This window comes from Mizuhopecten yessoensis, unplaced genomic scaffold, assembly GCF_002113885.1.
Source record: "Mizuhopecten yessoensis strain PY_sf001 unplaced genomic scaffold, ASM211388v2 scaffold10969, whole genome shotgun sequence".
Taxonomy (NCBI): Eukaryota; Metazoa; Mollusca; class Bivalvia; order Pectinida; family Pectinidae; genus Mizuhopecten; species Mizuhopecten yessoensis.
Window position 1 is genome coordinate 499,516 of NW_018408812.1, and position 27,695 is coordinate 527,210.

The 27,695-nt window shown below is 36.1% G+C and overlaps 1 protein-coding gene across 7 annotated transcripts in view; it reads left to right on the plus strand.

Annotated features, from left to right (window-relative positions):
• Positions 1-19,431, plus strand: part of LOC110464154 (pumilio homolog 1-like) — a 34,874-nt gene extending 15,443 nt beyond the window's left edge. For 2 of the 7 annotated variants that reach the window (XM_021519221.1, XM_021519222.1), the window contains exons 9-21: positions 2,935-3,018; positions 5,478-5,705; positions 6,343-6,483; positions 7,183-7,296; positions 9,123-9,269; positions 11,243-11,428; positions 11,833-11,971; positions 12,370-12,504; positions 13,584-13,842; positions 14,610-14,747; positions 15,488-15,735; positions 16,265-16,348; positions 17,396-19,431. In XM_021519221.1, the coding sequence (XP_021374896.1) occupies positions 2,935-3,018; positions 5,478-5,705; positions 6,343-6,483; positions 7,183-7,296; positions 9,123-9,269; positions 11,243-11,428; positions 11,833-11,971; positions 12,370-12,504; positions 13,584-13,842; positions 14,610-14,747; positions 15,488-15,735; positions 16,265-16,348; positions 17,396-17,639 (2,147 nt within the window). In that variant the 3' untranslated portion in view covers positions 17,640-19,431. The remainder of the gene's footprint in view (positions 1-2,934; positions 3,019-5,477; positions 5,706-6,342; positions 6,484-7,182; positions 7,297-9,122; positions 9,270-11,242; positions 11,429-11,832; positions 11,972-12,369; positions 12,505-13,583; positions 13,843-14,609; positions 14,748-15,487; positions 15,736-16,264; positions 16,349-17,395) is intronic. The other 5 variants (XM_021519226.1, XM_021519227.1, XM_021519223.1 and 2 more) reach the window with 4 other exon arrangements.
• The last annotated feature ends 8,264 nt before the right edge of the window (positions 19,432-27,695 follow it).

The window sequence follows — 27,695 nt, forward strand, 5'->3', positions numbered from 1 at the left end:
TAATTTGTATCTGAACAATTTTCAACCGAAATTTAACAAAATTCTGTGTTTGGATAAATATTTCACTTAAAATTCGCTCATTGATACAGCTTTCCTTGCAGGTTAATCTAAATATATGATAAGAAATTAGCATTGGCCCTTGATATGGTTTTCCTTGCAGGATGAAAGAAATGAATATTATCATGTCTATTGTTTATGAAGTAAACAATTATAAGTTAGGGAGTCCTACAAACATATGAAAAAAAATAACTCTTCTTGGTTGGAGAAAGAACACCGAGCCCCCTGTACTACTGCCCAAAATTATAATATGAATTTGAAACTTTTTTATTGGCATGACAATAGCTTTAAGAAATCGTTTCTGCAAAAGAACCATATGTCATAGAGTTTTCATGAAAAGCAATAAAGATGACGTTATAGGAGAGAGAAAAAGTGTCATTTCATCTTGACATGTTATCATGTGACCAGTCATTCTCTCAACACTCCAGGAGTTAAGTTCACTTTCGCCTTCTGCATCCCTAGAATATGTCATAGCAAAATTGAAGGCTCAGTGTAAGCCACCTTGTTGAAGAGAAGACTAGTTTGTTCATTTGATGTACACCAAAAATATCTTACGATTGCGTAACGGTAACAGGCTTTGAAGTCGGAGGTCACTCCTTTGTAATGCATGTATCAGCCGAGCAATGGTCAGTTTATTTTTTACCTAAGAACAATCAAAGAGCTAGCTGAATGCCTTCAATTTTCCGATGAAATATTCCATGGGTGCAGAGAGTGAAAGTTAATGTAACTACTGGAGTGATGAGGATGGTGACCAGTCAAAACCACACGTGACAGATCACTGGAGGTCGGTGTTTGTTAAGGAAATTGCAATACAGCAAAACGATGTGTTTGTCTGTCTTCTGCTGTACAGCTCGACGGCACTAAAACAATGTGTTTGTCTGTCTTCTGCTGTACAGCTCGACGGCACTAAAACGATGTGTTTGTTTGTCTTCTGCTGTACAGCTCGAAGGCACTAAAACGATGTGTTTGTCTGTCTTCTGCTGTACAGCTCGACGGCAGTAAAACGATGTGTTTGTCTGTCTTCTGCTGTACAGCTCGACGTTAGTAAAACGATGTGTTTGTCTGTCCTCTGCTGTACAGCTCGAAGGCACTAAAACGATGTGTTTGTCTGTCTTCTGTTGTACAGTTCGAAGGCAGTAAAACGATGTGTTTGTCTGTCTTCTCCTGTACAGCTCGACGTCAGTAAAACGATGTGTTTGTCTGTCCTCTGCTGTACAGTTCGAAGGCACTAAAACGATGTGTTTGTCTGTCTTCTCCTGTACAGCTCGACGTCAGTAAAACGATGTGTTTGTCTGTCTTCTGTTGTACAGTTCGAAGGCAGTAAAACGATGTGTTTGTCTGTCTTCTCCTGTACAGCTCGACGTCAGTAAAACGATGTGTTTGTCTGTCCTCTGCTGTACAGTTCGAAGGCACTAAAACGATGTGTTTGTCTTCTGCTGTACAGCTCGACGCCACTAAAACGATGTGTTTGTATGTCTTCTGCTGTACGGCTCGACGGCACTAAAACGATGTGTTTGTCTTCTGCTGTACAGCTCGACGACACTAAAACGATGTGTTTGTCTTCTGCTGTACAGCTTGACGGCAGTAAATAGTTATGACAGGAGATTTACTATGTAGTTTGTTATGCTTACTTTGATTTCTGTTTTGAGTTACAACCTGATTTAAGTAATTTGTTATTCTGTTATTATCAATATTGTCTTCCATGTGACCATAGCATGCACGTCTCTGCACCTCTCCAACGCCAAAATATTCCTGTGGAATAACCAATTTTCTCCCAGTCCAGAATACGGGACTGAAGGGTTTTTCTCAACCAGGAATTCCCTTTACTGTATACATGTTACTAGGGCAGCGCTAAAAACACTCGCTTTTCTGTTGTCTGTTAATCATTTTAAAAATTGTTGATCACTTTTTAAGTCCGTATGTACACTTAACTGTTGACATACTGATTCGTGGTATAGACATTGTTGTTTGTCTTGTGAAGATAAATTATATAAATTGGTAAATTCCTATTATAAAACATTAACTTCTATTTCCTGTCCTTCAACAAACCCAAACAATGATTGTTGGTACCTGTGTCACAAACAGGTTAAAGAGATGCAGATTCGTAACAAAGAAAGACAGAAAGATTCAGCAATGTGGCCCCTACTTCTGCAGATGGCATGCACTAGTGTAGTGTCTAACCCTTTCACCACTGTAGACCATAATGGACTTGTCCATATCATCAGTACATGGTACTGTCTACCAAACTTACATAGGGGTGAAAGGGTTATTCAAGAAAAGGGATGGGGGACAACACAGCTTCATCAGTATTAAAAACAACACTGCTCCTAGTTATTGTTTTGTTAATATGCCAACTGTCAAATATGTAATTTTACCTGAATGCATTTTCCTGTGTTGTGATTTTTTGTTTCGAAGCAATATTTACTTCATTGGTCTTTGCTTTTTTCAAGATTTTTTACCATTAAAAGTTTATGAAGATTCTTTGATTAAAAAGAAGAAATTAATTGTTTTGAAACTTGGTTTTGAATTAAGATATTTTTGAAATGTGCTCTACAAAATATTTGTAAAAAGCTTTGATATCAAGCTTGCCAATATTTACCTAACTGGGTATTTTTGAACATGATTTTTTCTCGCAATTTCTCCCATTATAATATTTGTCAAAATTTGTTTTTCTAAAAATTCAAAAAAATAAAAGGTCCTTTTCCCAAAATTGTGAAAAAAAGTGTTCTAATTTTTGGGTAAATACAAAAGCTGATGACTACCAGAGCTTCTCCCTAAGTATGCCAGTGTGTTGCCTCTGTAGGAGTAGGGGTGCATTGTGCATGTGTGTGATATTTGTGCATGGCTTAAGGTGGCCGCTGTGCTCTCTATATGTAGGCTTGCCTCCTACCGCTCTCACACCAACTCCCTATGTTATCAACGCGCAGGACCCATACGCCGTTGGGATTCCCATCGCCGCAGGTCAGATATATTTTGTAATTAAAATTTTTGATAAAATAATTAACAAGTGGAATTAAAAACTTAAATCACTAAAAGACCAGGTAATTTTTGTTTTAAAATGGTTTTAGTTGTGTGAAACATTGAATTTGTTAGAATGATACGTTAAAAGTTGAGGAAACTATAGATGAAATCATGAAATAAATAATTTTCCATCATTTATTTAAGATTAAAATCCATGTGTAGATTGATACAGTCTTGCTCCATTTACTTTTAATACCTATCCTGATCCTCTATGGTCTCTACACATGCCAGTGTTTCAAATTTTACATGTCAACACATATTGCTTTCATTGTAAGTTTGAAAGAAATTGTTCTGGAAGTTGTGATAGTATTGGATAAAGTGTATCCTTTCTACCAGTAACCTGTTCTGTTCTAGACCCGGTTAAGTTGTTTGAAAATTAAATATATCAATATCTAACTTATTTGCCAACTAATATTGGTATGTTCTCAGACACAATGAATTGGTATTTTGCTGTACAGTAAACGATCCCTGTAACATACAATAATTCATGATTTTTCTGTACAGGTTAGGAGTTGCAATTCTTCCTGACGAAGAAAAGATCTTTTAGAATAAATTGGGATTAATCTGTAAGAGATAAAAAAAAATGTCCTCCTAAAGGAGAAATATTTGATTACAAATAGCTAAACAATTTTGTAATTCTTTGGTAAGGATCTATAACATTTGTTCCGTTAAACAAAATTGTAAATCTTATTTTACCGAAAATGTTCTGTTATATAAAAAACTTTTTACTTTAAGAGTCGCGACCAGACACCTTGTAATGGGGGCTGGAGTGATGTTAGCGCTTGTATCCAATTGATAGCAGTAGAGCTGTTCATGGCAAATCAAGAGTGCAAATTAAACTAGCTCAGTAGCTATTCATTTGAATCCCACTTTCTGCAGACCTCTGTTGCAAGAATGCGTCTGCTTCTTAATACTGCAAATAAATAATTCTTTTAACAACTTCTGTAAAGACAACACAGAACAGTGGTGTAATATTTTGAAACATTTGGCATGTTGAGACTTGGCACTTGAGTTTGTCCTTTCCGGCCTGACTAAGTGCTAGTGAGGGCAGAGGGGTCACTGACAGTGAGATAGCTTCCAAGGTCACAAGTTCAAATATCCAAGGTCACAAGTTCAATATCCAAGGTCACACAGTGTGTGTGTAGAAGTCTAGGAATTAAAACATCTGTAGACTAAATTGTGGCTTCATAGCATTCAAATTGAAAGATTTAAGAAAATCAGCCAAGATGTTAAAAATGAGCGAAGCCTATTATTTATACATATATGCATTTTACCTTGGATGCTATTTTAGTATTTATTGATTTTTTGATTTTTTTTATCGTTTCAACCTTTTGATTTCTATATTGTGATTTTGTGTTTTCAATGTTTCAATGTTCTATCATTTTCATGTGATTTTACCATCAACCAATCAGTATAATTTAGTTTATTTTCTATACATTTGTTTTTGATACTAACATAAAGTTTTTACATCTGTATGTATAATATATATTACCTTAATTTTCCTCCATTTTGTTTGCATTTTTGAATTATTATTTTTTTGACTAACCAGTTACAAATGATATTTTGAAATCAATCCATCTTGTTATTGTGAACCGATACCACTTGTTATCTGTGAGCCTGTGAATCCCATCAAATACACAAATAGGAATACGACTTCTGACAGGAACCAAAACATCACATGGGTCTAGGAACGCCTTAACAGTAGTTAGGTTAAACTGTCTGCAACGGCACAGGTCAGGTGTTGCACAGTTCTGTCTTGATGATGAAAATTTTAAAGCAAAGAAAAATTGATATTACTCGAGAAAAATTGCATACACAATTGAGGGAAATAGCAATGAAATAATAAAAAATATAACTTTTTATTTATAGTGAAGAGCAACATGTAACAACAAGTAAAGATCAATTTGAAATCAGAAAACGAAAAAAAAAAAGAATCTTAAAATGGTTTTGCAAATGATTAGAATTAAAAAAGGAAAATGTTTGTTCCCATTATAAATTTGGAGAGGGAATTTTCCTGAATTAGAATAAAAACTAAGAAGAAATTGAAATATTTTGACTTATTTAATAGATGAGGATTTAAAAAAATCAAAATGGAATCTGGCAGGTTTGATAAAGATTTTAAAATCCTGGACCACATTATATTGTTGATAGAATAGTAATTGGGAAATGGAGCAGGATAAAAAATAGAAAGAAAAATCTTACACCATCAATTGTGTAATTGATACAATTTAGATGTTGAATAGAAACGGACAAAACTAAAAGAAACAGAAAATCTGATGACCATGTGATGTTACTGGTATGTGAATGAAGTTTAATCTGTGTGTATTTGGTAGGAGGCCAGGTGTTGAGGGGAGATGACACCCCGCCATGTGTTGTGTATAACTCACTGTCCTCTGTAGGTCCGACCGTACTCCACCCCCAGTACTATGGTGTACAGGCCCCTTGGGGCATTTACCCTGCAAATCTGATACAACAGCAGGGTCAACAGACCCCACAGGGACTCAATCAGCAACAACAGCAACAGGTGCTCCGGGGTCAGTCCGGGCGTCCTATCACACCCTCACAGCAAAACGACAACATGGCTAGTCAACCATCCTCTCTCCAGCATCAGCCACTTCAGGCTCCAAGTAAGTTACCCATCATACCTCAAAGTAAATTTGAGAACATAGCTAGTCAACCTTAGTCTCTCTAACATTGGCCACTCCAGGCTCCAAGTAAGTAACCCGTCCAAGTAAGTAACCCATCATGCATCAAAGTAAATTTGAGAACATAGTCAACTTTCGTCTCTCTAGCATCAGCCACTTCAGGCTCCAAGTAAGTAAATATGCAAGACCACACACTTGTGATTTTCTAACGAATCAGAAAGCACTCATTTATTGTGCGTACGTATATATTCACTCGTGCGCTCCTACATCCGCGCAATAAATGAGTGCCTTCTGATTGGTCTTGCTTTTATCACATACCTTCCGTATTTGGTAGAAATCGATACAAAGATGTTATAAACTTTGATATTTTTTGCAAATACTGGGTTCCGGCTAGTAGGTAAATACATCATTCCGTATTGCACATGTGCAATACAGAACGTTGTATTTTATGGTCTGAAAATTTGTTGTATTACTATGACAAGATTCAACAGGTATGTGATACAACATTATATTGTCTATCCATAACCAACTAAAATTCCATTTAGTTTGTTTTCGGAAAACTTTTCTTGACCTCTCTTTTCTTTCCTCTCATAAAGACACTGTTATTTTTGTGTTACAGATGCCCAGTACCAGATCATTGCGCCCGCCTATTATGACCAGAATGGTCAGCTGGTGATGGGCAACCCTCGGGGCATTGGCACGCCGGTCCGTCTCGTCTCACCTGCCCCTGTTCTAGTCAGCGCAGCAGCCAATCAGCAAGGTAGCACATGTAACAATGATCCTTCTGACTTGTATTTACTTTCTGACAGAAGTTTGGTTCAGAAGATTCTTTAATGAGGAAACTGTGTAAATTGACTGTAATTTAGTTCCTTAACACGAGTGCTGCTGAAATAACTTTCAAAAGATCATTAAAGTTTAGATAAATGACACATTATTCAATGTATAACACATTGAAACATTATCGTAAGCAACAGGTCTCTTTCAGTGCCACTGCAATGCTATGAGTAGTGGTTAGGCATTGGAAACCTTCCATGTTCTCTGCAACATACCCAAGATTTCAGCACCTACCATGAACTAATGATTGGTTAAATATTTAACAATGACAAAAAACTGTAACTGAGCTTTGGAAACTATTTTACAGACAAAGAAATGGCTTTGATATATCATTTCTGAAAAGAATACACAAAGATGAAATAAACAACAGAGTTTTGAGAGTAAAAACGTGCTGTAGGGCCACACCAGGATTCAAACCCTGGACCCTCGGACATTATACATACTGCAGCTTCAACCAACTGAACTACACGGTCAGCAGTAGTATCCTTGACCAGTAGTGCTACAATTATAGTCATAGTGAAATAAAAGAGAAGTTGCTGATCCTTTAAAAAGAAAACTCACAAAACCCTTTCATTTACAGGATTAGTTTGAATATAAATATGCTGAGTGCTGTTTTGAATTGTAGGAGGGGGAAACAACTCTCTCGGCAGTAACCCACTGAGGCTGCTGACAACACAGGCCCAAACCACACCACCAGTCTACTCCAGCACCTCCACATCTTCTTCACAGAACTCGCTAGGTAAGGGAAGCAACTCACCAGGCAGGGCAGACAACCCAGTCATCTCATTTTCAAGTTTAATAGTGTGACATAAAAAGTGTTTTAACACAATCAAGAACTGCTATTTGGGTTACTTTAGATAGCTTTGGGATTGTGCCATTATATTTCCATGTTTTTTATCTAAAAGATTGTTTCCAAAATTTCTGTGCTAATTTTGTTTTTTCTTGGATGAAAAATTATGTCCAGAAATGTTTACAACAGTTTCAATTTCATGTTTCAGAAAACATGGAAATATTATATGGGCAAAATTAACCCTGTAAACTGTACAAATTTAACCCTGTTGACTAATACTGGCATGCAGAATTCAAATACTTTCCCGTTCTTCATAACAAGATTCATTTGGATCTGGTGTTATAAACTTTGTTATGAAACAGCAGTTTTGTACACTTACTAACCAAGACAGTAGTGGAATATCTATTTCTTTTTGTGTGTGACATTTCCCTATTAATACACAGAACAGTAGAAGCATGGCAGCACATAGAAATCAACAGAAAACACATCGGGCTTTTAGTGGTTTCAAGTTCAGTCATTAAGGAGGTAAACTGTGGTGGTTGAATTTTGTAGAGTAATTCTACAGCTTGGGTTGTTTGTTCAAAAGGTTCACAGGTGAAGAGACTTTCATTATGGTACTGGTGAAGTATTTGTTGCCTTGAAAAGTCCTCTGAATGTCTTTTGTGGTCCTGCTTAATTATTATCACTACTCGGGAGAAAAGCCAACAACCTGTGGCCTGTACCTGGCGACTGCCCCAAATAGGCTTTGAACCTGAGACCCATTGATGGAGGGCTAGTGATGGTTCACACTCAGATGCTTTAACCACTTATCCAAACAAGGGTGTACAATACCATAGGCATTAGCCGGGTGTCCAATGGCTGAAAGTGTTGTTAAACGTTTTGACTAGACGATGTATGAACATGTTTTGTGTCATAACTAGACAATGTTTTACAACAGTGTAAATCTGTTGCTTTGCTGAACCTCAATGTCTCTATATTACAGTCATTTGATGAGGTTAACTCATTGTAGGAAAAAAAGGATTCTTTTCAGTGGTTTTTCCTGGTTGCGTTTATCTCTGAAAGGGACATTTTCAACTACATGGCAGCCACAGAATTGGTATCAGGATGTCTTTGGATCAAGTGAAATGTTTTTTCTTCACTGTTGAAGTAGTGATGTCGGTCTGGATACTAATGTGACAGGTCTAAGTGTGTAGTTGAGATAATTTCATTTTAGGTTATTAATATTTTTGATCATATACTAACTGTAGGTTCCTCTTTGTACACAAACCATGTATCAAGGATTTTGACGTCCATTTAAGGTTTCAGTAAGAATGTCTCAATGTGGGTAAAGTTTGGATTATTGACCTATGAGGAGGTCCCAAGGAGTACTTATTCACTGTGTAACATTGATATTGTCATCAATTTAAGGTTACATTGGTCTCAGTGTTTGGATAAAGTTAGTATTATCAAGCCATGAAGGGGTCCGCAGGAAGATTTATTGGTTACATTGGTCTCAGTGTTTGGACAAATTTAGTATTATCAAGCCATGAAGGGGTCCGCAAGAAGATTTATTGGTTACATTGGTCTCAGTGTTTGGATAAAGATAGTATTATCAAGCCATGAAGGGGTCCGCAGGAAGATTTATTAACTGCGCAACGTGGATTTTGACCACCATTTTAGGTTAAACTAAAAATTATTGGTCCGAATGTTCGAGGAAAGTTTGGATTATTGACCCATGATGAGGTCCATAGGAGTACCTGTTAACTATATAACATGGATATTGACCTGCATTGTAGGCTACACTCCTAGCAGTAGTTTGGCCTACACACAAGTAACGGCCAGTCTGTACTCACCGCTCAGTGGAGTCAATCCGCAACATGGTAACTATGGCAACACTGGCTTTAGCAACATGGGGTCAACAGCACCAGGAACGATTGGCTCTGGTGGGTAGTCATAGTAACCTTTTTATAACCGGAGATTTACCTCCCCTTCGCTTTGGATTGAACTGTTTTCTGTTGTCTGTCGAGTGAAAGCCCAGAGGTTGCTTATATGTTGGAATGATACTTAATGTATTTCTTTTTGTTTTCATCAGCAAGCACAAAATTTTGTCATTTAGAAAGGCCATTTTGCACATTTTCCCCAAACACATTTGGTATTTGATATAAGTAAAGTTAATTTTCATTGATATGTACATCCTGCCTTGTGTTGTGAAGTCCAGCTTGCCTTATTCCATTTTGTGGTAGTTGATTCTTTCATGTTATTATCAGACAGTTTACTGAAATTTACTATAACTTCTTAGCATGATTGTGGTGTGCTTTTGTTGGGGGCTATTCAAGATAGGAACCTGTGTGAAGGTGGTGGGGGCTACACAGTATACGTATAATAAATGGGGTGGTGGTGTTTAAAATGATTCTTAACATTCGTGTAATGTTTCCTGGAAAAGGAAAAAAAATGTGGGTGATGGGGATCACACTAAAGTTTTTCCCATGCCACCCCACCTTCTCAAACTTGTGTATCTATTACTGGAAAAACCCATAACAAACTGGTCACTATTGGTCATTGTCAGATTAGTAGTTTTATTATCAACATTCTAATCAATACTTGACATATTAGGTCACATTTCCTTTATAATTACAAACGTATGGGTTGAAACCTTTGATATGTATACTATTTTGAGAGAGAGAAAACATGTATATCTCCGAATCCTGTTCAAAGAAGCCATCCACTAAAATGTTGTTGAATTTGATCACCGTTCCATTTGATAGTTAAACTATAATTTCAAGGTTTCTGTTTCAAAAGTTTGTATAAATAACAATTCAATTTTCAGCACACGTTTGCATGCTTGTAGTGCCATGTACGAAACAGATTTTATTGTGTTATTTTAGATGCTGGCATGGCATGAATGGAAGCTACTTCTTGTACATTTGCAATCTATTTTGTTTCTCCATAGCTGTTGATGTGTTCCCTGGTGCTTAAATCGTAGTTATAAAACAGCTCTAACTTAATTACCGTAAGACACAAAATTTGGTACTGTGAATTGCTGTTTCTGAGAAGTGAAGGTGAAGAAAATAAGTTCCTTGATCAAAGTTAGCACCATGTTTGAAGTCTTCGTAAAATTTAGTACCATTGTCTCGGTGTGCTTTGTTCTCATGCATTCCTATTGTTTTGTACTCCCTTAATACTCATAAGTCAGAATAAGAGCGAGAAAAGTCACTTATAAGTAACTTGGCCATATGGAAAGTGATTCGCGTTTCTTAAAAGACTATAAACTATCCCATGGTGCTTCAGAATTATTTGGATGGCCTGCAGCTTGATTTTAGTTGTCGTATAGATAAAGTTTGCTTATTTTCTGAAATAATTATTTAGGACCAAGTGTTTGCTTATTTTCTTCAATATTTGACACAAGGAAGCACACGAAAAATTGTAAATTCTTGTAACTCTTGTGATATGGCTAATCTGAAGCTGAATGATAATGCAGGGTCGTGCCAAGATTGTCGCTGGTCAATACCTGTATGCAAGATTAGTTACATACTACCATAAACATTGCAGCTGTGATAAAAATGGATATTATTAGTGAAAAAATAGAAATTTGACTATCGGGCTGCGTTCATGTAATCTCTGACTTTTGCATTGATTCTAGGGAAGATATTTACGAGTGGTAGCTCTTTGTGGAAATAAAAAACTTTTTATATAACAAGAGTAGAAAGTTTTGTAATGAATTTGAAATATTATACTATGTACACCTATTGCAAATTTCCTTTTATAAATATAAGAAGATGGTAAATAGATCTAGATAATCCAAAAATTATTCACAAATTTGATGTTATAAAGTGAAAAAATGCCAGTAAAGGATCGAATACATCACACAAAAGAATTGAGCCAATATTGACTTCGTCTGTATCATTGTATATTGTAGGTCAGAGACGAGACTCTATTGACTTCAAGCAGAGGCCCCAGCTACCCATCAACCAGTTCTATGGGTCAATGGGTTCCATGTCTGGATCACCTGCAGGCCCCATGGGCCTTGTTCAGCCTGGTCAATCAATGACCCCACCTCCATCACTGTCGGGCTCCAACACAAACTTGGCTATCGGTATGCATGGTAATGTATCGTCCAGCCAGGCTCAGCTGTCATAAACTTTGTTTAATGTATACAAAATTCTCACCATTATGTTTAATCAAGCTTGCGATTTCAACTATATTCATTTGAAATGAATTAAAATTAACATTCTGTTCAATAAGTACAAATTTCTTACTTTTTTTTTTAGCCAAGTTTATGAATTCAGCAATTAAATTGTCAAACATTCCAAATTATTTTCAATTTATATGGTGGTTGAGGTTATAATTTTACGAGTCATTAAAATAAATAAGAACCTTAATTTATAAGTTAAATTAGGATCATGATACAGACCTTAAATGCATGAATACAAAATACAATTTCATTAGCTTTACACAGTTCTGTCTTAATGAAAACTGATCCCTCTCAATGTATCATATTATTTACAGGTATGACGGCTGGAAATCGTCTCTACAATGCTGCACCAGGCGCAGAAACAAAATTCAGGAACGGTTCATTTGGCTCGGCCAATGGACTCTTCCCTGGCAATAGTCTCTTCCCAAACCGAGCTAACTTACATTCACGAAGGTATGTCATACATTATAATCAGGAACTTACAGCTTTACATATCTTACCAAACAGAGCTAACCTATATTACAAAAGTATGTCATATATTCTATTAAACAGGGCTGACTTTATTCACCAAAATAAGGGGAGTTTAAAACAAACACCAACCAGTTCATTATTTCTGGACTGAAATTGAACTTGCATTCACAGACATCATTTGTGTACTACTTCCCAGAGGTGCATTTCATTAATGAAGTTCTTAAGTTTTCTGCAGGGACTATGACATTCAAAACCTGGTATGTGGTAAACATAGATATCTTAAGTGTTGGTTTGAAAAATAATAATGTTTGGAAATACCATATTTTTGCTGGAGGTCTGTTTTGTTCAGTAATTGAAATAATTGTTCTTGTTACTTGCAGTGCCAGTTTGTCAAAGGAAGTAACGGGGCGGAGTCGATTGCTTGAAGATTTTCGTAACAACAGGATCCCTAACCTGACACTGAAGGACCTGACGAATCATGTTGTGGAGTTCTCTCAGGATCAGCACGGCTCTCGGTAGGTACAAGTGACCGGGTGATGTAAATTGGAATGGTCTAGCCAAAACATTTCTCTTGTCAGATTCTCAGTTGAGAAAATATATTTGTTTACATATCAATCTAATTAAAATTATATCTTCACATCGCTCCCGTTTACTGATATGTCGCGTTGAAGATCTAACAACATCCCGTAGAGGGTCACGTCAGAGGCCAACATGAATGCATTATCGTATTTATAACAAGCCAATCAAAACACGACGTAACTCTTTCTTTAAACCAATCAGAAAGCAGGACCTGTACCATTTAAGGCAGACACCTCGTAGCCAAAAATCCACTTTTTCGTCTGGTCCAGTGATAGTTTGAATATTGCGAAGCCTGTCATTGGTTAATTTTAGTTTCAGGTTGATAAACTTTTTAACGACAACATCACCAGAAGAGGAAGTCTCTCTTATTTCAAAGCAAAATCCACAAATTGTACAAACGTTGTCTTGTAGATAGACACGGCGTGGTGTCATGGGCGCCGCCATTTTCGATGCTCATTTGACACCTCTCGGTCTTTTATCATAGCAAGTGTGTTCCGAAACATATTAAAGTGAAAATTGTTCTGTTAACCAAGAAATCTTTGCTCCAGTTTAATTTTTGCCCTCCGTAATGAGTTTGGATTTATCATTACAGTGAACATAGGTAAATAACATTATATGCATTGTAATTAAATGTGAAGGATGAATTTGATATCAGGTGAAGAGGGATTTTATCATCAGAGGGTAAACCAATTCCCATTATACACAATGCCTTTCTCTATAAGACTTATCGATGGGTAAATAGTTGTATGTTTACTTCTATGTAAAGACTTGGATAAAACCTTGCAGTTATTTAAAAAGAGTCTATGATTACAAATGAACTTTGACAAACTTTTAAGCAGATAAAAATACAATGTACTCAAATTTGTTATGATTATCAAAGTTCTGTGAACATTTTGAACACCGAAAAGATTGTGTTGAAATGTAATATCAATATAAAAATAATAATAATAAAAACAGCACAGTCACAAATTATGTGTTTGACATGAAACAATAAAAAATCTCATTTTCTTTGTAGGTTTATCCAACAGAAGTTAGAGAGAGCCACACCACAGGAGAAATCCATGGTATTTAACGAGATCCTCAACCATGCCTATAGTCTTATGACAGATGTGTTTGGTAATTACGTGATACAGAAGTTCTTCGAGTTCGGAATAAGCGAGCAGAAGCAGACGTTGGCTCAGCGACTTAGAGGACATGTCCTGCCTCTAGCTTTACAGATGTACGGCTGTCGTGTGATACAGAAAGCTCTGGAGACCATTCCCTGTGAAATGCAGGTCAGTTCAAATATATAGTAGTGTGGGGTTGGCATAGCTGTCAACCCTCCCTCATTAGGAGGGAGACTTCCTCATTTTGACAAAAAATTACCAATCTCCCTCAAAACTCACTCATTCAAGTTCAAACTCCCACAAACTCAAACGTACATCCTGTGGTCAGATGATCTCCTAGTTACTGGGGGGGGGGGGGGGGGGNGTAATGATCGTAACAGGTGTGCCTGAATCAAATGAATACATTTTGGAATTATATTGATACATAAGAATTCGAAGGGAAAGATAAATTGAGCAAGGCAGTTCCAGTCTCATTTCACGCACTTTCTACCTCATTGGAAATGTGAAATGAGGGAGATCTCCACTGTAGACCTCATCATTGCTGTTTTCCTGAAATAATGTATACCCCAATTTTTTGGCCCAGTCAAATTTTCACTTCAACAGTAAAATCCTTTTTTTGTCCAATATCAAATTGGCCCCTCACATTGACTTACCATGTGTATTATGTTGTTTACTAACGTTCGCCCTCATTACAGAAGGCTAAAAAGACGAAAATTAAACTGCAGTGAGTAAGTATGTAATTTTAAATTAAATTGGAAGCAAGATGAAGTACAGGGAAGTTTTATTGTCTTGTGGATATCTTCCATGCCATTGGAAAGCAGTATAGGCAGCCAAAGGAGAAAAATGTTGTGTTTTGCATCATTAGTTAGGGTTATTTAGTATTATCCATTTAGCACCCCTGATTTTAACCTGCAGGACTTGTTGTGGTGTTTTAGGTGGAGATCGTGAAGGAACTTGATGGCCATGTACTGAAGTGTGTAAAAGACCAGAATGGAAACCATGTGGTACAGAAATGTATTGAGTGTGTGGACCCCATACACCTACAGTTTATTATCGACGCCTTTAAGGGACAGGTATAACAATTTGTTACGTTACACAGGTAGCTAACTAGAACCTTGTCCATTGTATCATTACGGTTAACCCTTTCACCCCTATGTAACTTTAATAAACTCTACCATACATTGATCTGGACAAGTCCATTATGGTCTACAGTGGTGAACAGGTTTAAAAGTAAATAAAAAAGGAGAGCAGCAACGTCTGTATTCATACTTGTGCCAGCTTGTATTGGCCTGCTAACTCTATACCATTAGGTATACTCCTGAAATCTAGATGATAAATCTAAACATTTTTTGACACGTATTGGACTTTGGTTCAGTTTTACAAGTGTAAGAGTTGATCATCTGGAGAATGGGAGATCGAGGAGAAATTCTACACTTAGATGTAAATCTCCCTATCTCTCCTATTGACTGATGGTTGACTCTTTTTCTCCAACCTCTTGCCTTGAAATTGGGTGAGAATCCACGATGACATTGTAAATGTAGCTAGCTTTCAATAGAGTAGATATTCTTCATACTATAAAAACTTTCAAACACATTTGGGAAGAGTGTGAAAACGCATGGTGTGACGTCCAGTACATTTGGATAGAGCAGGAACAAACATGGTATATCGAAAGTAAAGTTTAAAAGTAGAAAATTAGAAAAGCTTCACAGCAAGTTGTTCATTAATTTTTCTGTGAGGTGATGATACTGTCAGGGTTTGTATAATGATTCGTTGGATTAGGCTTTTATCATTGATCCATTCTCTTCGTTACTAGGTGCATGCCCTGTCGACGCATCCCTACGGCTGCCGTGTGATCCAGCGCATCCTAGAGCACTGTAACATGGAACAGACCAACCCCATCCTAGACGAGCTGCACCAGCAGATTGAGCGACTCGTCCAGGACCAGTACGGAAACTATGTCATCCAACACGTTCTGGAGCACGGCCAGCCGGACGACAAGAGCAAGATTGTGGTGGAGCTTCGTGGCAAGGTCCTCGTCCTCAGTCAGCACAAGTTTGCCAGGTAGGTTTAGATCTACTGGAACAGGGGGGAAAATGGATCGGGAGAAATTTCAGAGGGGTTGTTTCAGGATAATTTTGAGAAATCCTTGAATAAACCTATTTGAAATCAGGCTCATTTTCATAAATATTTGCGTCACAAGAAGAAGTTGAAAATAAATATTTGTAAATAAAACTAATATGACCATGTATCTGCAAAAAAATAAGTACAGTGATATTCCCGAAATATGAACAGGATGCTGGAATCTAAAATGATTGTCAAACTATTTGAATACTTAACTCGTTCACCCCTGAAGACACATTGGCACTCTTCGAATTCAAAGGTTGGAATAGATCATTATGGAGATGAATGAGTTGAATTAAAATTTAAGAGAGAATGTGAATAATAGGGGTCACAGAAAGAACGTGAACCTGCTCATATATATGTTATCTATGTTTGATCTTATTTAGGTAGTCATTGGAGTAAATCAAGCATTGTTAGACTTGATTTGACTTTCTGTATATCTAAAACAAGCTTGATATTATCTTTCCAGTAATGTCGTGGAGAAGTGTGTATCTCATTCCTCACGGGCAGAAAAAGCCATGCTGATCGAGGAAGTTTGCTCAATGAATGACGGGTAAATAGTTCTGTATTAGGATAACATCATGCAACTAACCACTAATACTATCTAATACTGTGTAATGAGGTGGTTTGCTCTATGAATGCTGAAAACTAGTAAACTCTATATTAATCTGGATAACATTCTATAACTAACAGCTTATTCTTTAGTATAACAAGTTGATGTGAGAGAGATTTAAATAACACTATCATTTAAAACTATCACCATATTCTGTCATCAAGAGCACCAATGAAATGATGTGAGAGATATTTAAATAACACTATCATTTAAAACTATCACCATATTCTGTCATCAAGAGCATCAATGAGATGATGTGGAAGAGATTTAAATAACACTATCACCATATTCTGTCATCAAGAGCACCAATGAGATGCTGATTTTAAGTGTTGTTTTCACATTACTAATTTCTTGGATGATTATGTGCATGTTGATTTTGTTTCTAAGATGTCCAGTTGTTGAGCTGAATGTGTTTCTAATATATAAAATTGTAATTGTCAGAAATATATGATAGTGTTGAGATAACTTCATGCAGAAACATTTCTCGTATCGTCTCCAGAAGCTACAAGAAGTGCCCCTTGACGACTCCCATTTACTACCAACAGTGTCTCTTGTCCATCATTGTTACATGAAGTGGCTTCACAATAAAGTCAGCCGATAGCTACTACAAGTGCCTTATTCCTGGGATGTCCTAGATAACATGTTGCTGCCATAAACTCCCAGTAGAGCTCTTAAAGTCTCCCCATAAAGTATACAGAGAGCTGTTGGAAATTTGTTACTCATGATGTGCCTAGTTAGCTTAAAAACTCTCTTCCATGAAATCCCTAGAAATCTAAAAGACTCTCCATGAAATCTGCATAAAGCTGAATTGTCATAAAGATACAAAAAAGCTACGAAAAGTTTCTCCTATGATATCCTGCAGAAAACTGCTTAAGTTCCCCTCTCCCTTTCCCATGAAGTCTGTCCCCGAGAAGTTCCTTGATCTCCAAGGTGTAAGTGAGACATGTATTGTCTGTTTTGAAGACAGAGGGTTTCTATACATTGCAGACCTCACAGTGCCTTGTACTCAATGATGAAGGACCAGTTCGCCAATTACGTGGTGCAGAAGATGATTGACGTGGCGGAGCCCACACAGAGAAAGATCCTCATGCACAAGATCCGTCCCCACATTGCCACACTGCGCAAGTACACCTACGGCAAGCACATCCTGGCCAAGCTAGAGAAATACTTCATGAAGAACAGCTCCGATCTTGGGCCTATTGGTATGCCTCCAAACGGAGCCCTTGCATAGTACTATAATACCGAATCTAAGAAAGAGACTCCAAATGGGAGTTTTAATCTAGCATGGGCCCCAAATGGGCGATTTTTGTCTGTTTTAGACTTGATATAGTTAACTTCAGATTGGATTCCTGTAGAGGTGTCAATGTTATAAAGTATAGGGCCCAAATTCTGTTGCTTCATATCGGTAGTCAACTTGAGAGTAGGACCCTTTAAGAGACTTCTGAAAAGGAGATATTTGTTTGTTTAGACCCCACCCAAATATTATTAATTCATATAGTGAACTTCAAACTGGACCCATTGAGAGGCCTCCAAGTGGGGGAATTGTTTTCTAGTGATATCTGGTACCCATTTTTGATGCCTCCAACTTGAGTTTTTTAAGCTCAATGTCTGGTTAAGTGTGACCTTGAGCCAATGCAGAAACCTGCCAAAAGAACCCTCGTTTGGTAGAGTTCACACCTATCAAACCAAAAAGGGCCAGTTCAGAACCTGTTTGTTGTCCCTTAACCCTTTCACCACTGTAGACTATGATGGACTCATCCAAATCAATGCATGGTAGGGTTTAGTTAAGTTACATAGGGGTGAAAGGGTTACAGTGTACCATTTGGGACCTACGGTATGCGCCTGAGATGCATACGTCATTTTGGAACAAGTTTAGACTCGGACCTATTTGGATGCCTCTACCTTTAGGGTCCCATCATTTAGGCAACCATCTAAAATTATACGACCTTTTAGATAACCTTCCATCCCTGCTAACTACAGAAAGGGCTTTGCTTTAAATGTTCCATCCTCTTGGCAGATTTAGGTTCTCAAGAACACGGGATGGAAGGGTGATTTTGAAGCTTGCATGTTGAAATGAGAAATCATGCAACTTTTCCATTCACTTCTGTTATTCACTGTATGACTGCTTCTATTTCATCAGTACTTGATTATATTAATACATTTTTGCGATTGTGATGCAATCAAATATTACATAACATGAATATTTTGGATGGTATTCCAAGTTTACACTCTGTGTAATGAGGAGTTGCGAAAATGAAAATCGGATGAAATTGAAGATAGGTTCTTGCTATTTTTGGGCAATACTTCATTTGAAGTGGTGAATGATGCTTAAACACTAATAGATGAAGGCTGAATACCGGGTGTAGGTCTTGCATTGTTCCTGTATGTTCTGCTATCTTTAGTTGGTAGCTCAATATTGTCAATTTTTGTTTTGAATTATTTTTCCTCTTGTTTTTCTTTCAATTATTATTTTTTCTCGTTTTAGTTTAGAAGATGCCAAGTTTGGCACCTTAATTTGTTCTTGCCACTCATTGTTTGTGTGTACCTGTATGCTGTTTAAAATTGACTGCTGGGAAGTGGAGACAGTAGATGCTGTCAGGGTTTCTCTGGGAGGGGGGGAGTTCAGCATGGCTGGGTTTTGATTGTGTGGAACCATAAGAGAAAATTCATACAACAAAGATTGTACTATTCATTTGATACTGTAGGAATTATTTATGGGGTACCTTACAATTTTAGGGACTACAGTGATGCGTGTCCTAATCTTGGCTTCATCTCAAAGTGGAGTTGGTAGTTTTGAAATAGGTTTGACATTTAAGTTGAAAATGTCGGTTACATACTTTGAATCATTTTGTGACATTTTATTGTCAAAATGAATACGAAGTAATCAATATAATTAGATATTAAACAGGGACCTTAAGTACTGGACCTAATATCATGGTGTTAAAATGTGGAAATCTCAATCAAGACAAATTAGCGGATCTATTCAAAGCGTGATCAATGTGCACAAATTCTTTGCCTTTTAATAGTCTGCAAAAGAATTAATAACTTAAATTTTGACCCCCGATAATAGATGGCCCTACAGCATCCCATATCAGTATATAAAAAAACGAGGTTTTATGTCTCAAATTTGAATGGACCAGGCACAAACATGGTTATATAGATGACTCATCATAGTGATGCTGGGTAAAGAAACTTAGTATTACAAGGGCCGTTTTTGTTGAAAAAGTTAAACTGGTCGGACCACAGTTGTTTGTTTGATAAATAATGCCGGACCTAGTAATCTGATGCTGCTTTCAGATGAGCCTTGGCAAAGCATTGCAAGGCCTGCATAAACGTTTGTAGGTCTGCCAGGATTTATTCCCGAAAAATTGTTACATTTAAAAAACGGACAAACCAATTGTTTCCACATTAACGAACAGGCCCAGAGTGTGTGTACGTAGGTCACTAACAATACTGACCTAATGCACAGACCGGTTCTCACTGGACCAAAGTATTTACCTGTGTCGAGAGCTAAAATCAAACGGATCTCTATACAATTTCATAAATCTTAAGATTCAATGATGCCTGCAGTAAAGAGGTTGATATCTGCAGCATATATTCAGTATATATAAGTTATTCCTTCATAAAACACACGCAAGCACGCATACACAGAGGTACGTCCTTAAATGACCTTAGCTGCTAATAGGACGTTAAACAAAATTAAACCAAACTAAGACATGCAGTATGCGCTCGGTATATGCAAACCTAGCATATAGCATGTCAAACGTTGTAATTAGGTAAATTGATTACTGGTATATTATAATATTGTGATGTTTTTACCTATAGGTCTTCTGTATATTTATGCAAAAATAAGTATAAATTTAGATATTAAGTATAAATTAAAGTATAATAGAATAAAAAATGAAGTAACATTTGTATCATTGTACAATCATTAAGTGCAACATCGGGATACTCTATACTACATGAATAGTATCATAAAGATACCTTGCAAAATGTCACGTTGACAACAATGAAGTCAAATGTTAAATATAAAAATGAAATTATGGTGTTTTTATTGGAAAAGTGAAGCTCAACGTTTGACTGAGGGTTGTAGTGAAGGAAAGTAGCCTTTGTGTTAAATTAGAAATGAAGTTATGGTGTTCAATTTGAAAGGTGAAGCTGAATGTTTGACTGATTTCTTTTGTGTGAAGCCTATCCTCTTTTGTATTGTATAAACTGTTACACACAGCTGTGTTAGGTGTAGCTGTTTTATCAAGTCCATATTCTCAATCAAGTTTATCACTTAATAAAATGCATCCTATTGGAATGATGTTTTAACTTTTACTGATCAGCAATAGCTAATTTTTATGTATAAAATTTTCATATTCCTACCAAATTTCAAGACAATTTATATACATGGTGATTTTTAAAATAAATCTATAGTTGGGAAGAAATGTTAAACTTGAAAATGTGAAATGTACAGTGATTTCTAGCAGTTTAGGATACATAGATATTCTGCAAGTCTGTTTTTCGTGCAGAAATACTGGTTGTTATGTACAGATATAAACCTCTCGGATGACTGTTTTGGTGGCTTTCTGTGAATAGTGAGGTCGACTTGTGACTTTAATTCTTTTTTAATGTGCAAAAAACTTGTATATTGAAATATATAGTGTTGTGAGTGTGTGTATCTGTCTTATGTGTCTCCGCATCAAATGCATGTATTAGTCCTTTCTAACAAAATATTGCTTGCAAATGTCCAGAAATCTGGAATTTCAATTAGCAGATATTGATGTTTTCTTCTCTTTGGTTTGATTGCACTGCAATTCATTTGAAATCCCAAAGCATGCAGATTTGTTCAGAAGAAAATATGGCAGGCTCAGATGCTGCTTTAGTGTAGAATAATAGAATATGATGCAATATGTAAATATATATTGCATATATATATACTATCCTGTTCGTGATTTTTTTTGGTTTCTAAAGAAAATGAATATGGAAAGAAAAGTCTCTTTTAGAAGATAGAAAAGGTAGTATAAAAGTTTGTATTCAAAAGATCATATGTTCAGTTGCAAACCTTTGTCAAGATCTGACTAGGTCATGAAATCCTGTCAAGTGACATATGTCCAACTTTGGCCACTTCTGTTGCTGGATAGCTATTAAGGCTTAGTTGATATTTGATGTATATAAGTGAGGAATCTGTATAGACTGGTGCAATAGATAATGTTTTGTTGGGTCTGATCACAGTTACAAGTTGTGTAGTAATCTTTGTTTGAAATTGATCGTTTCCTCCGGCTTCAAAAGCCATTCTCTGAACAGTTTAGCAATCAAGAGTCGCACTAGACTTTTTACTTCGGGAATTATACATTCCGTAGATTTGTTACAGTTTTACATGTGTACAGAAATTTAAAAGCATTTTGTAAATACTAGTGTAGAAAGAAACTGGAACAAGATAAATTTATATCTTGTTTAACTGGGAGATTGCAATCTCTTTCTGATGGTAGTTCCATGTGACATAAAACCGAAACAGTTGTCTGAGAGGCTTTCTTATTTGTTCTGTCTCATCTGAAGTGCTGTAGGTCAAATCATTTTAATTCTTTAATTACTTGCTGTTGTAAGATGATTTCATTTCGTAATAATGTAAAATTGTGAAGTAACAGAAGGATTGATATGAGACGCAAGGTTTTTAGCTTTAATGAGTCAAACAAGTATGAAATGACTTAAAATATATGAGAATTTTTCCTCCATGTTAAACCTATAAAACTTTGTGTTTACATTTATCAACTAAATTGTGAATTTTAAGGACAGCTGGTACGCTCGAGCTGCTGAAATTATTTATATACAGTACATTGCTGTAATTCCATCTGCAATTGAATCTCTACCACAAAAACTACGAAAGTAAATACGAGTCAAATGTTTCATGCAATTAAGTATATAATATAAGTCTCCCAACAGTATGAATAGGTCTCCATATATCACTGACCTGCAATAATGAGCAAACCACCTTAAATGGCCTCTGCATTTCGATCCGGGCCAACAAGAGTGATTTATACAAGTTAAAATAAAAAAATTGATAACTGTTAGTTAAATATAGTTGATTTTTACGAAACGGCCAGTGACTATATAGAAAGTCATATTTTTAGCGTACTTCTGGAAAGCTTGTGTTTCAGTTGAATCCTTCTGTTGCTTCCTGTGTGTAAATAATAAAACATGTAAATCAGAACTGTATAAAATGAATACTTCCCTTGTACACATGTATAGCTTGTTAGTGACTTGTCCATACGTCACAACACACGACCCTCCTCCATACTCCAGGGATTACCCTCACTTTTGTTCTCTGCACCCCTGGAATATGGCATAGCAAAATTAAAGCACACGTCTTGCCATTTTTTGGGTAAAAAACCTTGACCAATTGCTAGGCTGATAACTGTTCTTTGAAGATCACAGAGAAACGACACTCATCTTAAAAGCCAGTCAATTTTACCTTTACACGACTGGCAAATTCTTTTGATGTATGTACATCAAAGTATCAAACTAGTCTGCTTGTCTTATTCACAAGGCGGTGCACACTGAGCCTTCATTTTTTTGCTTACATATTCCAGGTTACTCCTATAACATAAGAGACTGTGATGTCGCCTGTCAAAAGTATCGTGCCGTGTAAACCTCTAACACTGTTGGAGTAAGTCCAGGGGTGCAGGGAGCGGAAGTGAGTGTTATCCTTGGAGTATCGAGGATGAACACATGACTTACTACTGAACATATGTGAATAGTCTCCATATTTCTGTACAGATCGAACCATTGTCGCAAAACTTTCACTGAAGCCATAAACAAATGAGTAAGGGAGTTGTAACTTTATTCTGCTTAAGAAAACGAAATTGTGCATTACCCTGGTAAATAGTTAAACTTTCAGGGTCAGTTAGCTACTGAAACGGGATCTGTCCTGTTTGGATATCTTCCAGGTTTAATTGTCAGAATTTTACATTTAAAATAGTTAAGCAGTGTTGAAAATAGTTATCAATTAAATTAAGGAGTAAATTTGAATTTGCAATCGACATTGCCTTGAAAAAATGGGCATTGATGTAATAATATAGCTTAGGTTGAACTATGACCTTAAAAATATCTTTTCACATGTATGAAATTAAGCTTAGCTACAACATTTAAAGATAAAAACAATCATTAGTTCTTAAATCAATATGTATATTAGCAAAGTTAATACATGTACCTGTGTAATAACAGTCATTTTGTAAAATAGTTATCACTGAGCCTGTCGCCACATGTATTTTACAAATAAGCCGGATTGGTGCTAGATGTATTTTTGAAGTATTTAACTCCATTGTACAAAGAGTAAATATCCTGTATACAGTGTAGCAAATGTTGATGTGAGTGGACAATTCAACATTTAACCCATTCTAGTTTCTCCTTTTAAAAGAATATGTTAAAGAATGGCCTTTTGATAGTTCTATTAGATTGTTGTACATACTTTCTTGTTGAAAAAATTCAAATAATTACCAAAGACATCGACTCATCCACCCCTAAAAACACATTTGAACTCTTCCAATTCAAAGGTTGGAGTTGTCCATTATGAAATTTCAGGGATGAATGAGTCGAGCGTTAAATTTCATCTTTAGGCCTAATTTCCTATCTATGCCAAATACATGTACATGAGCAATATTACTATCAAGGTAAAGACATAAATTGTGTAGACATTTTTTTTTTTCAGTTAACATACTTTTCATTTCCCCCATTCATGTGTACAAAAACTGCATGTATATTTGTGTATATATTCAAAATGTCTACAAGACATATTTAACCATTAACAAAAAACGTTTTGAAACCATGGCATGTACATACTTGAGAGATGTTATTTTTTTAAAAGGAGAACAACACATTGATGTATATAGATCTAAGTACAAAACGGCCAAATTGTCTGATGAGATATGTTCATACCTCGATGCCTCTGAATATCAACATTTTCAAATGCTGATATTTGTTTTTCCAGGGTGTGATTCTTATTATATTATGGGACCAAGCTTAAAAGAGTTACACTTAGATGAAAACCTATCTTCATTTTGGTATGATATCATGAATGACTAATTACAAAGCAATTTTCAAAATAGGTTCTAAAAAAAAAAAATGGATGTATTGAGGCAACGAGGGAAAAAATCGTGGAAAATGAAATGTCTTTCGATGTTGATATTAAAACATTGTTTTAAAATGATTGAAAGGATATACCTGGACTGTTTTCGTTTATTGCGGTCCAAACGGTTGGACCAGAGTTGTTAGTTTATGAAATAAGGTCAGACCCAGTAATCTGATGCTGCTTTCAGGCGAGAATTGACAAAGCCATGCAAGGCCTGCATAAACATTTGCAGGTCCACCAGGATTTATACATAAAACTGTTATATTTAAAAACGGACGTACCGGCCGTTCAGTATAAACAAACAGTACTGTATTAACCATTAAATTTTTACAAGGGTGGGGGTAGGAAGCAAATTTGTTTCACTAACATAATACCAAAAATATGTACATAGCTATAGCAGCACTGAAAATTGACCAAATCGTCCATTTTGTAAAATATCTTCATTTATGTACAAACTAAATAGTGTTTTGATATTTTATTAGTTGAATTGTATATACAAATATGTAGATATGCCATATAGCATACAGGCCCATGGGCCTCTTTTTCAGGACAGCAAAATCAAAAGAATATATTCAGAGGCATCGTTAGTTTAACATATAAAAGTTTACAATGTTGGTCTTGTTTGTAAATTGTAAAATAAACTTTATATTTGTCATGAAACTAACTGCAAAATGTAACTGATTCATATTACTGACCCCTGACCCCTCTTTGACCCATTGACCACCCCCACTACCACCTAATAGGACCAACTCCTTCATTGCAAAGGATATGTTGTCTGGTCCTCATCACAACCAGGGAATCTTCGACCACCATGCACCATACACTCATACCTAACTATAGAGGAACTATAAGCAATAACTTCGCCCAATAAACCCTTCAGTTGCTCCAATGTTTTATACAGTCATCTGTAAATAAGTAGAAACACTACCGCACGTCCGACACAGCATGCCACTTTACATAGATCCAGGGTATTTGTAATCCGTTTCCATATTCTACTTTTGATGAACGTGTGCATGTCAAGTTTGTTTCCCTCATTCTCAATTTCAATGATACTACTGATATGTTTTTGTCCGGTGTGTTTTAATTTGATCAACAATATAATAAGTTTGATTGAATACCGAAGTTTAAACTTTGACAGCTTGTAAAAGCTGTGATGTTGGTTAAAATTACTGCGATGATCAAGTAGTTGTAGGAGTTTCCCGTAATTCACTTTGTGCAGCAATACAAGTTTACAGCTTGTAGAAGCTTTTCAGATTTCTAATTGATGCGACGATACAAATTTCCGTAGGCTTGTAGATTTTTCGAGTTTCTATCACCAGTTACCACAATGATGGAGTGTGGAATGACTGATGTTGGGTTGATGGCTGGATCATTCCCACCGTGTTTTAATGTTCATGATAAATTTTGACCAATGGTAGTTGTCCCGTTCAGTGTCTGCATGCTTTGAGCGGTGTTGTGAGTGGCCTTTCATGTAGGGTACCCTGATATATATGGCAATTTGTATATTTCATACTTTCAGATGTCATGAGTGCTGATAGATTAGCTTTGTATTGCAGTCATTGATGATGTAATGTATATGTAAACTGAAAGTAGATTTCAGTACTGTACAAATAACATGTAAATTGAAACTAGATGTCAGCCGCACAGATTGTAAATTATCATTGTACAGTATAAAAAGTAACTTTTGATGATAAGAAATCATGTGTATTGTTTCACAAGCATAACAATTTGTAAATGAGTTTTCTCCCTCCCATGATGAGAATTTGTTTTATTTCACAGCACAGACTGTAAAGGATTTTTTTTACCCCTCTTGATTGTAAATGTCATGTTTTCATTATTAGTACCATTCTATATTACAGTTTGTGTATGTATTAATTCCAGCATTACTTGTGTATAGTGTAGATCATATTTCGTAGCCTGGTACTGGTATATATTCATTTCTAAATATTGTGGGACTCTTATCCATTTAAAAGCTTTCGGTCATGTTTTATATATATATTGGTAGTCCTATTGTTGTGCATTATAATCATGTAACATTTTTGGTAGATCTAGTTCTTCTCATTTGATAATGACTCCACATATAGGATGATTTTGTTTCACGTGTCTTGCTAGTTCATAATATGGTGATGACTACATACAGATGTTGCCAACATCTCCCGAGTGTTGATTGGATGTGATATCTTGATTATAGATCATGGATAATCGTAGTAAGGTTTCATAACCCAGCGTAGTCTGCATGCTGATTAGTGTTCCATATTTTTCCTCGCATATCAAACATTTATATATCCTTTATCCCCACTTATAATCCTTTTGTCTCTCGATATTTTAATCAGATTTTATGAGGGTTTGACTTTACATGGATCGTTTTAAGGAACAGAGTGGAGTAGATCTTTAACGATCAAAGATGGAGCAGTGTTCTTTGAATCCTGTGTGTTTTTTGTTTGACATAGAAATTAGAAATCGGTGGAACCTCGTTAATCCGGCGTGTAACTAATATTGGCTGGTGAAACAACTGGATAAATGCATCATTTCTGTATTAAAGAAAAAAGGAGAGCCGATACCTAAATTTCAGGCTTGATATGGAGACAGCTGGTCTGGTTACTGTTGGATTAACGGGATGCCACTTACAGAATAGAAATATGTAGAATTTTGTAATTTGATCTGAATTAATTGATAAACTACATTGTGTGTGTGGGTGTGTATAGATAATTGTTTTTTGGTTTTTTTTTGGTTCTACATGATATTGAATAAATCCAACAATACTATTTTTACGAATTAGATTTTGCTCAGTGATCTGTTATTGGCGAACAACTGAGTATTGATTACAACCTAGACAAGGTCATTTAACCGATTCCTAACCCATCCACCCTCAAAGTCACATTTGAACCTTACCACCCCAATGGCTGGGCAAGTTCAGTTTAAGTATGCAGGTGTGAATGACGAGTTAAACCAAAAGGCATAGATGTGTTGTCACCACCATTTATTGGAATGAAATTGGTTACATGATCATTTATGCACGATTTATGTCAAGCATGTCTATATAAAACATCAGGATTTTAAGAACATAAGACGATTTTGGAGTATTGTGCAGTTTGGCAATTAAAGAAGTTTGATTCTAGTGACTATGTACCTGTCACCAATCTTGCCTGGGATAACATTTCTACTGTAACTGTT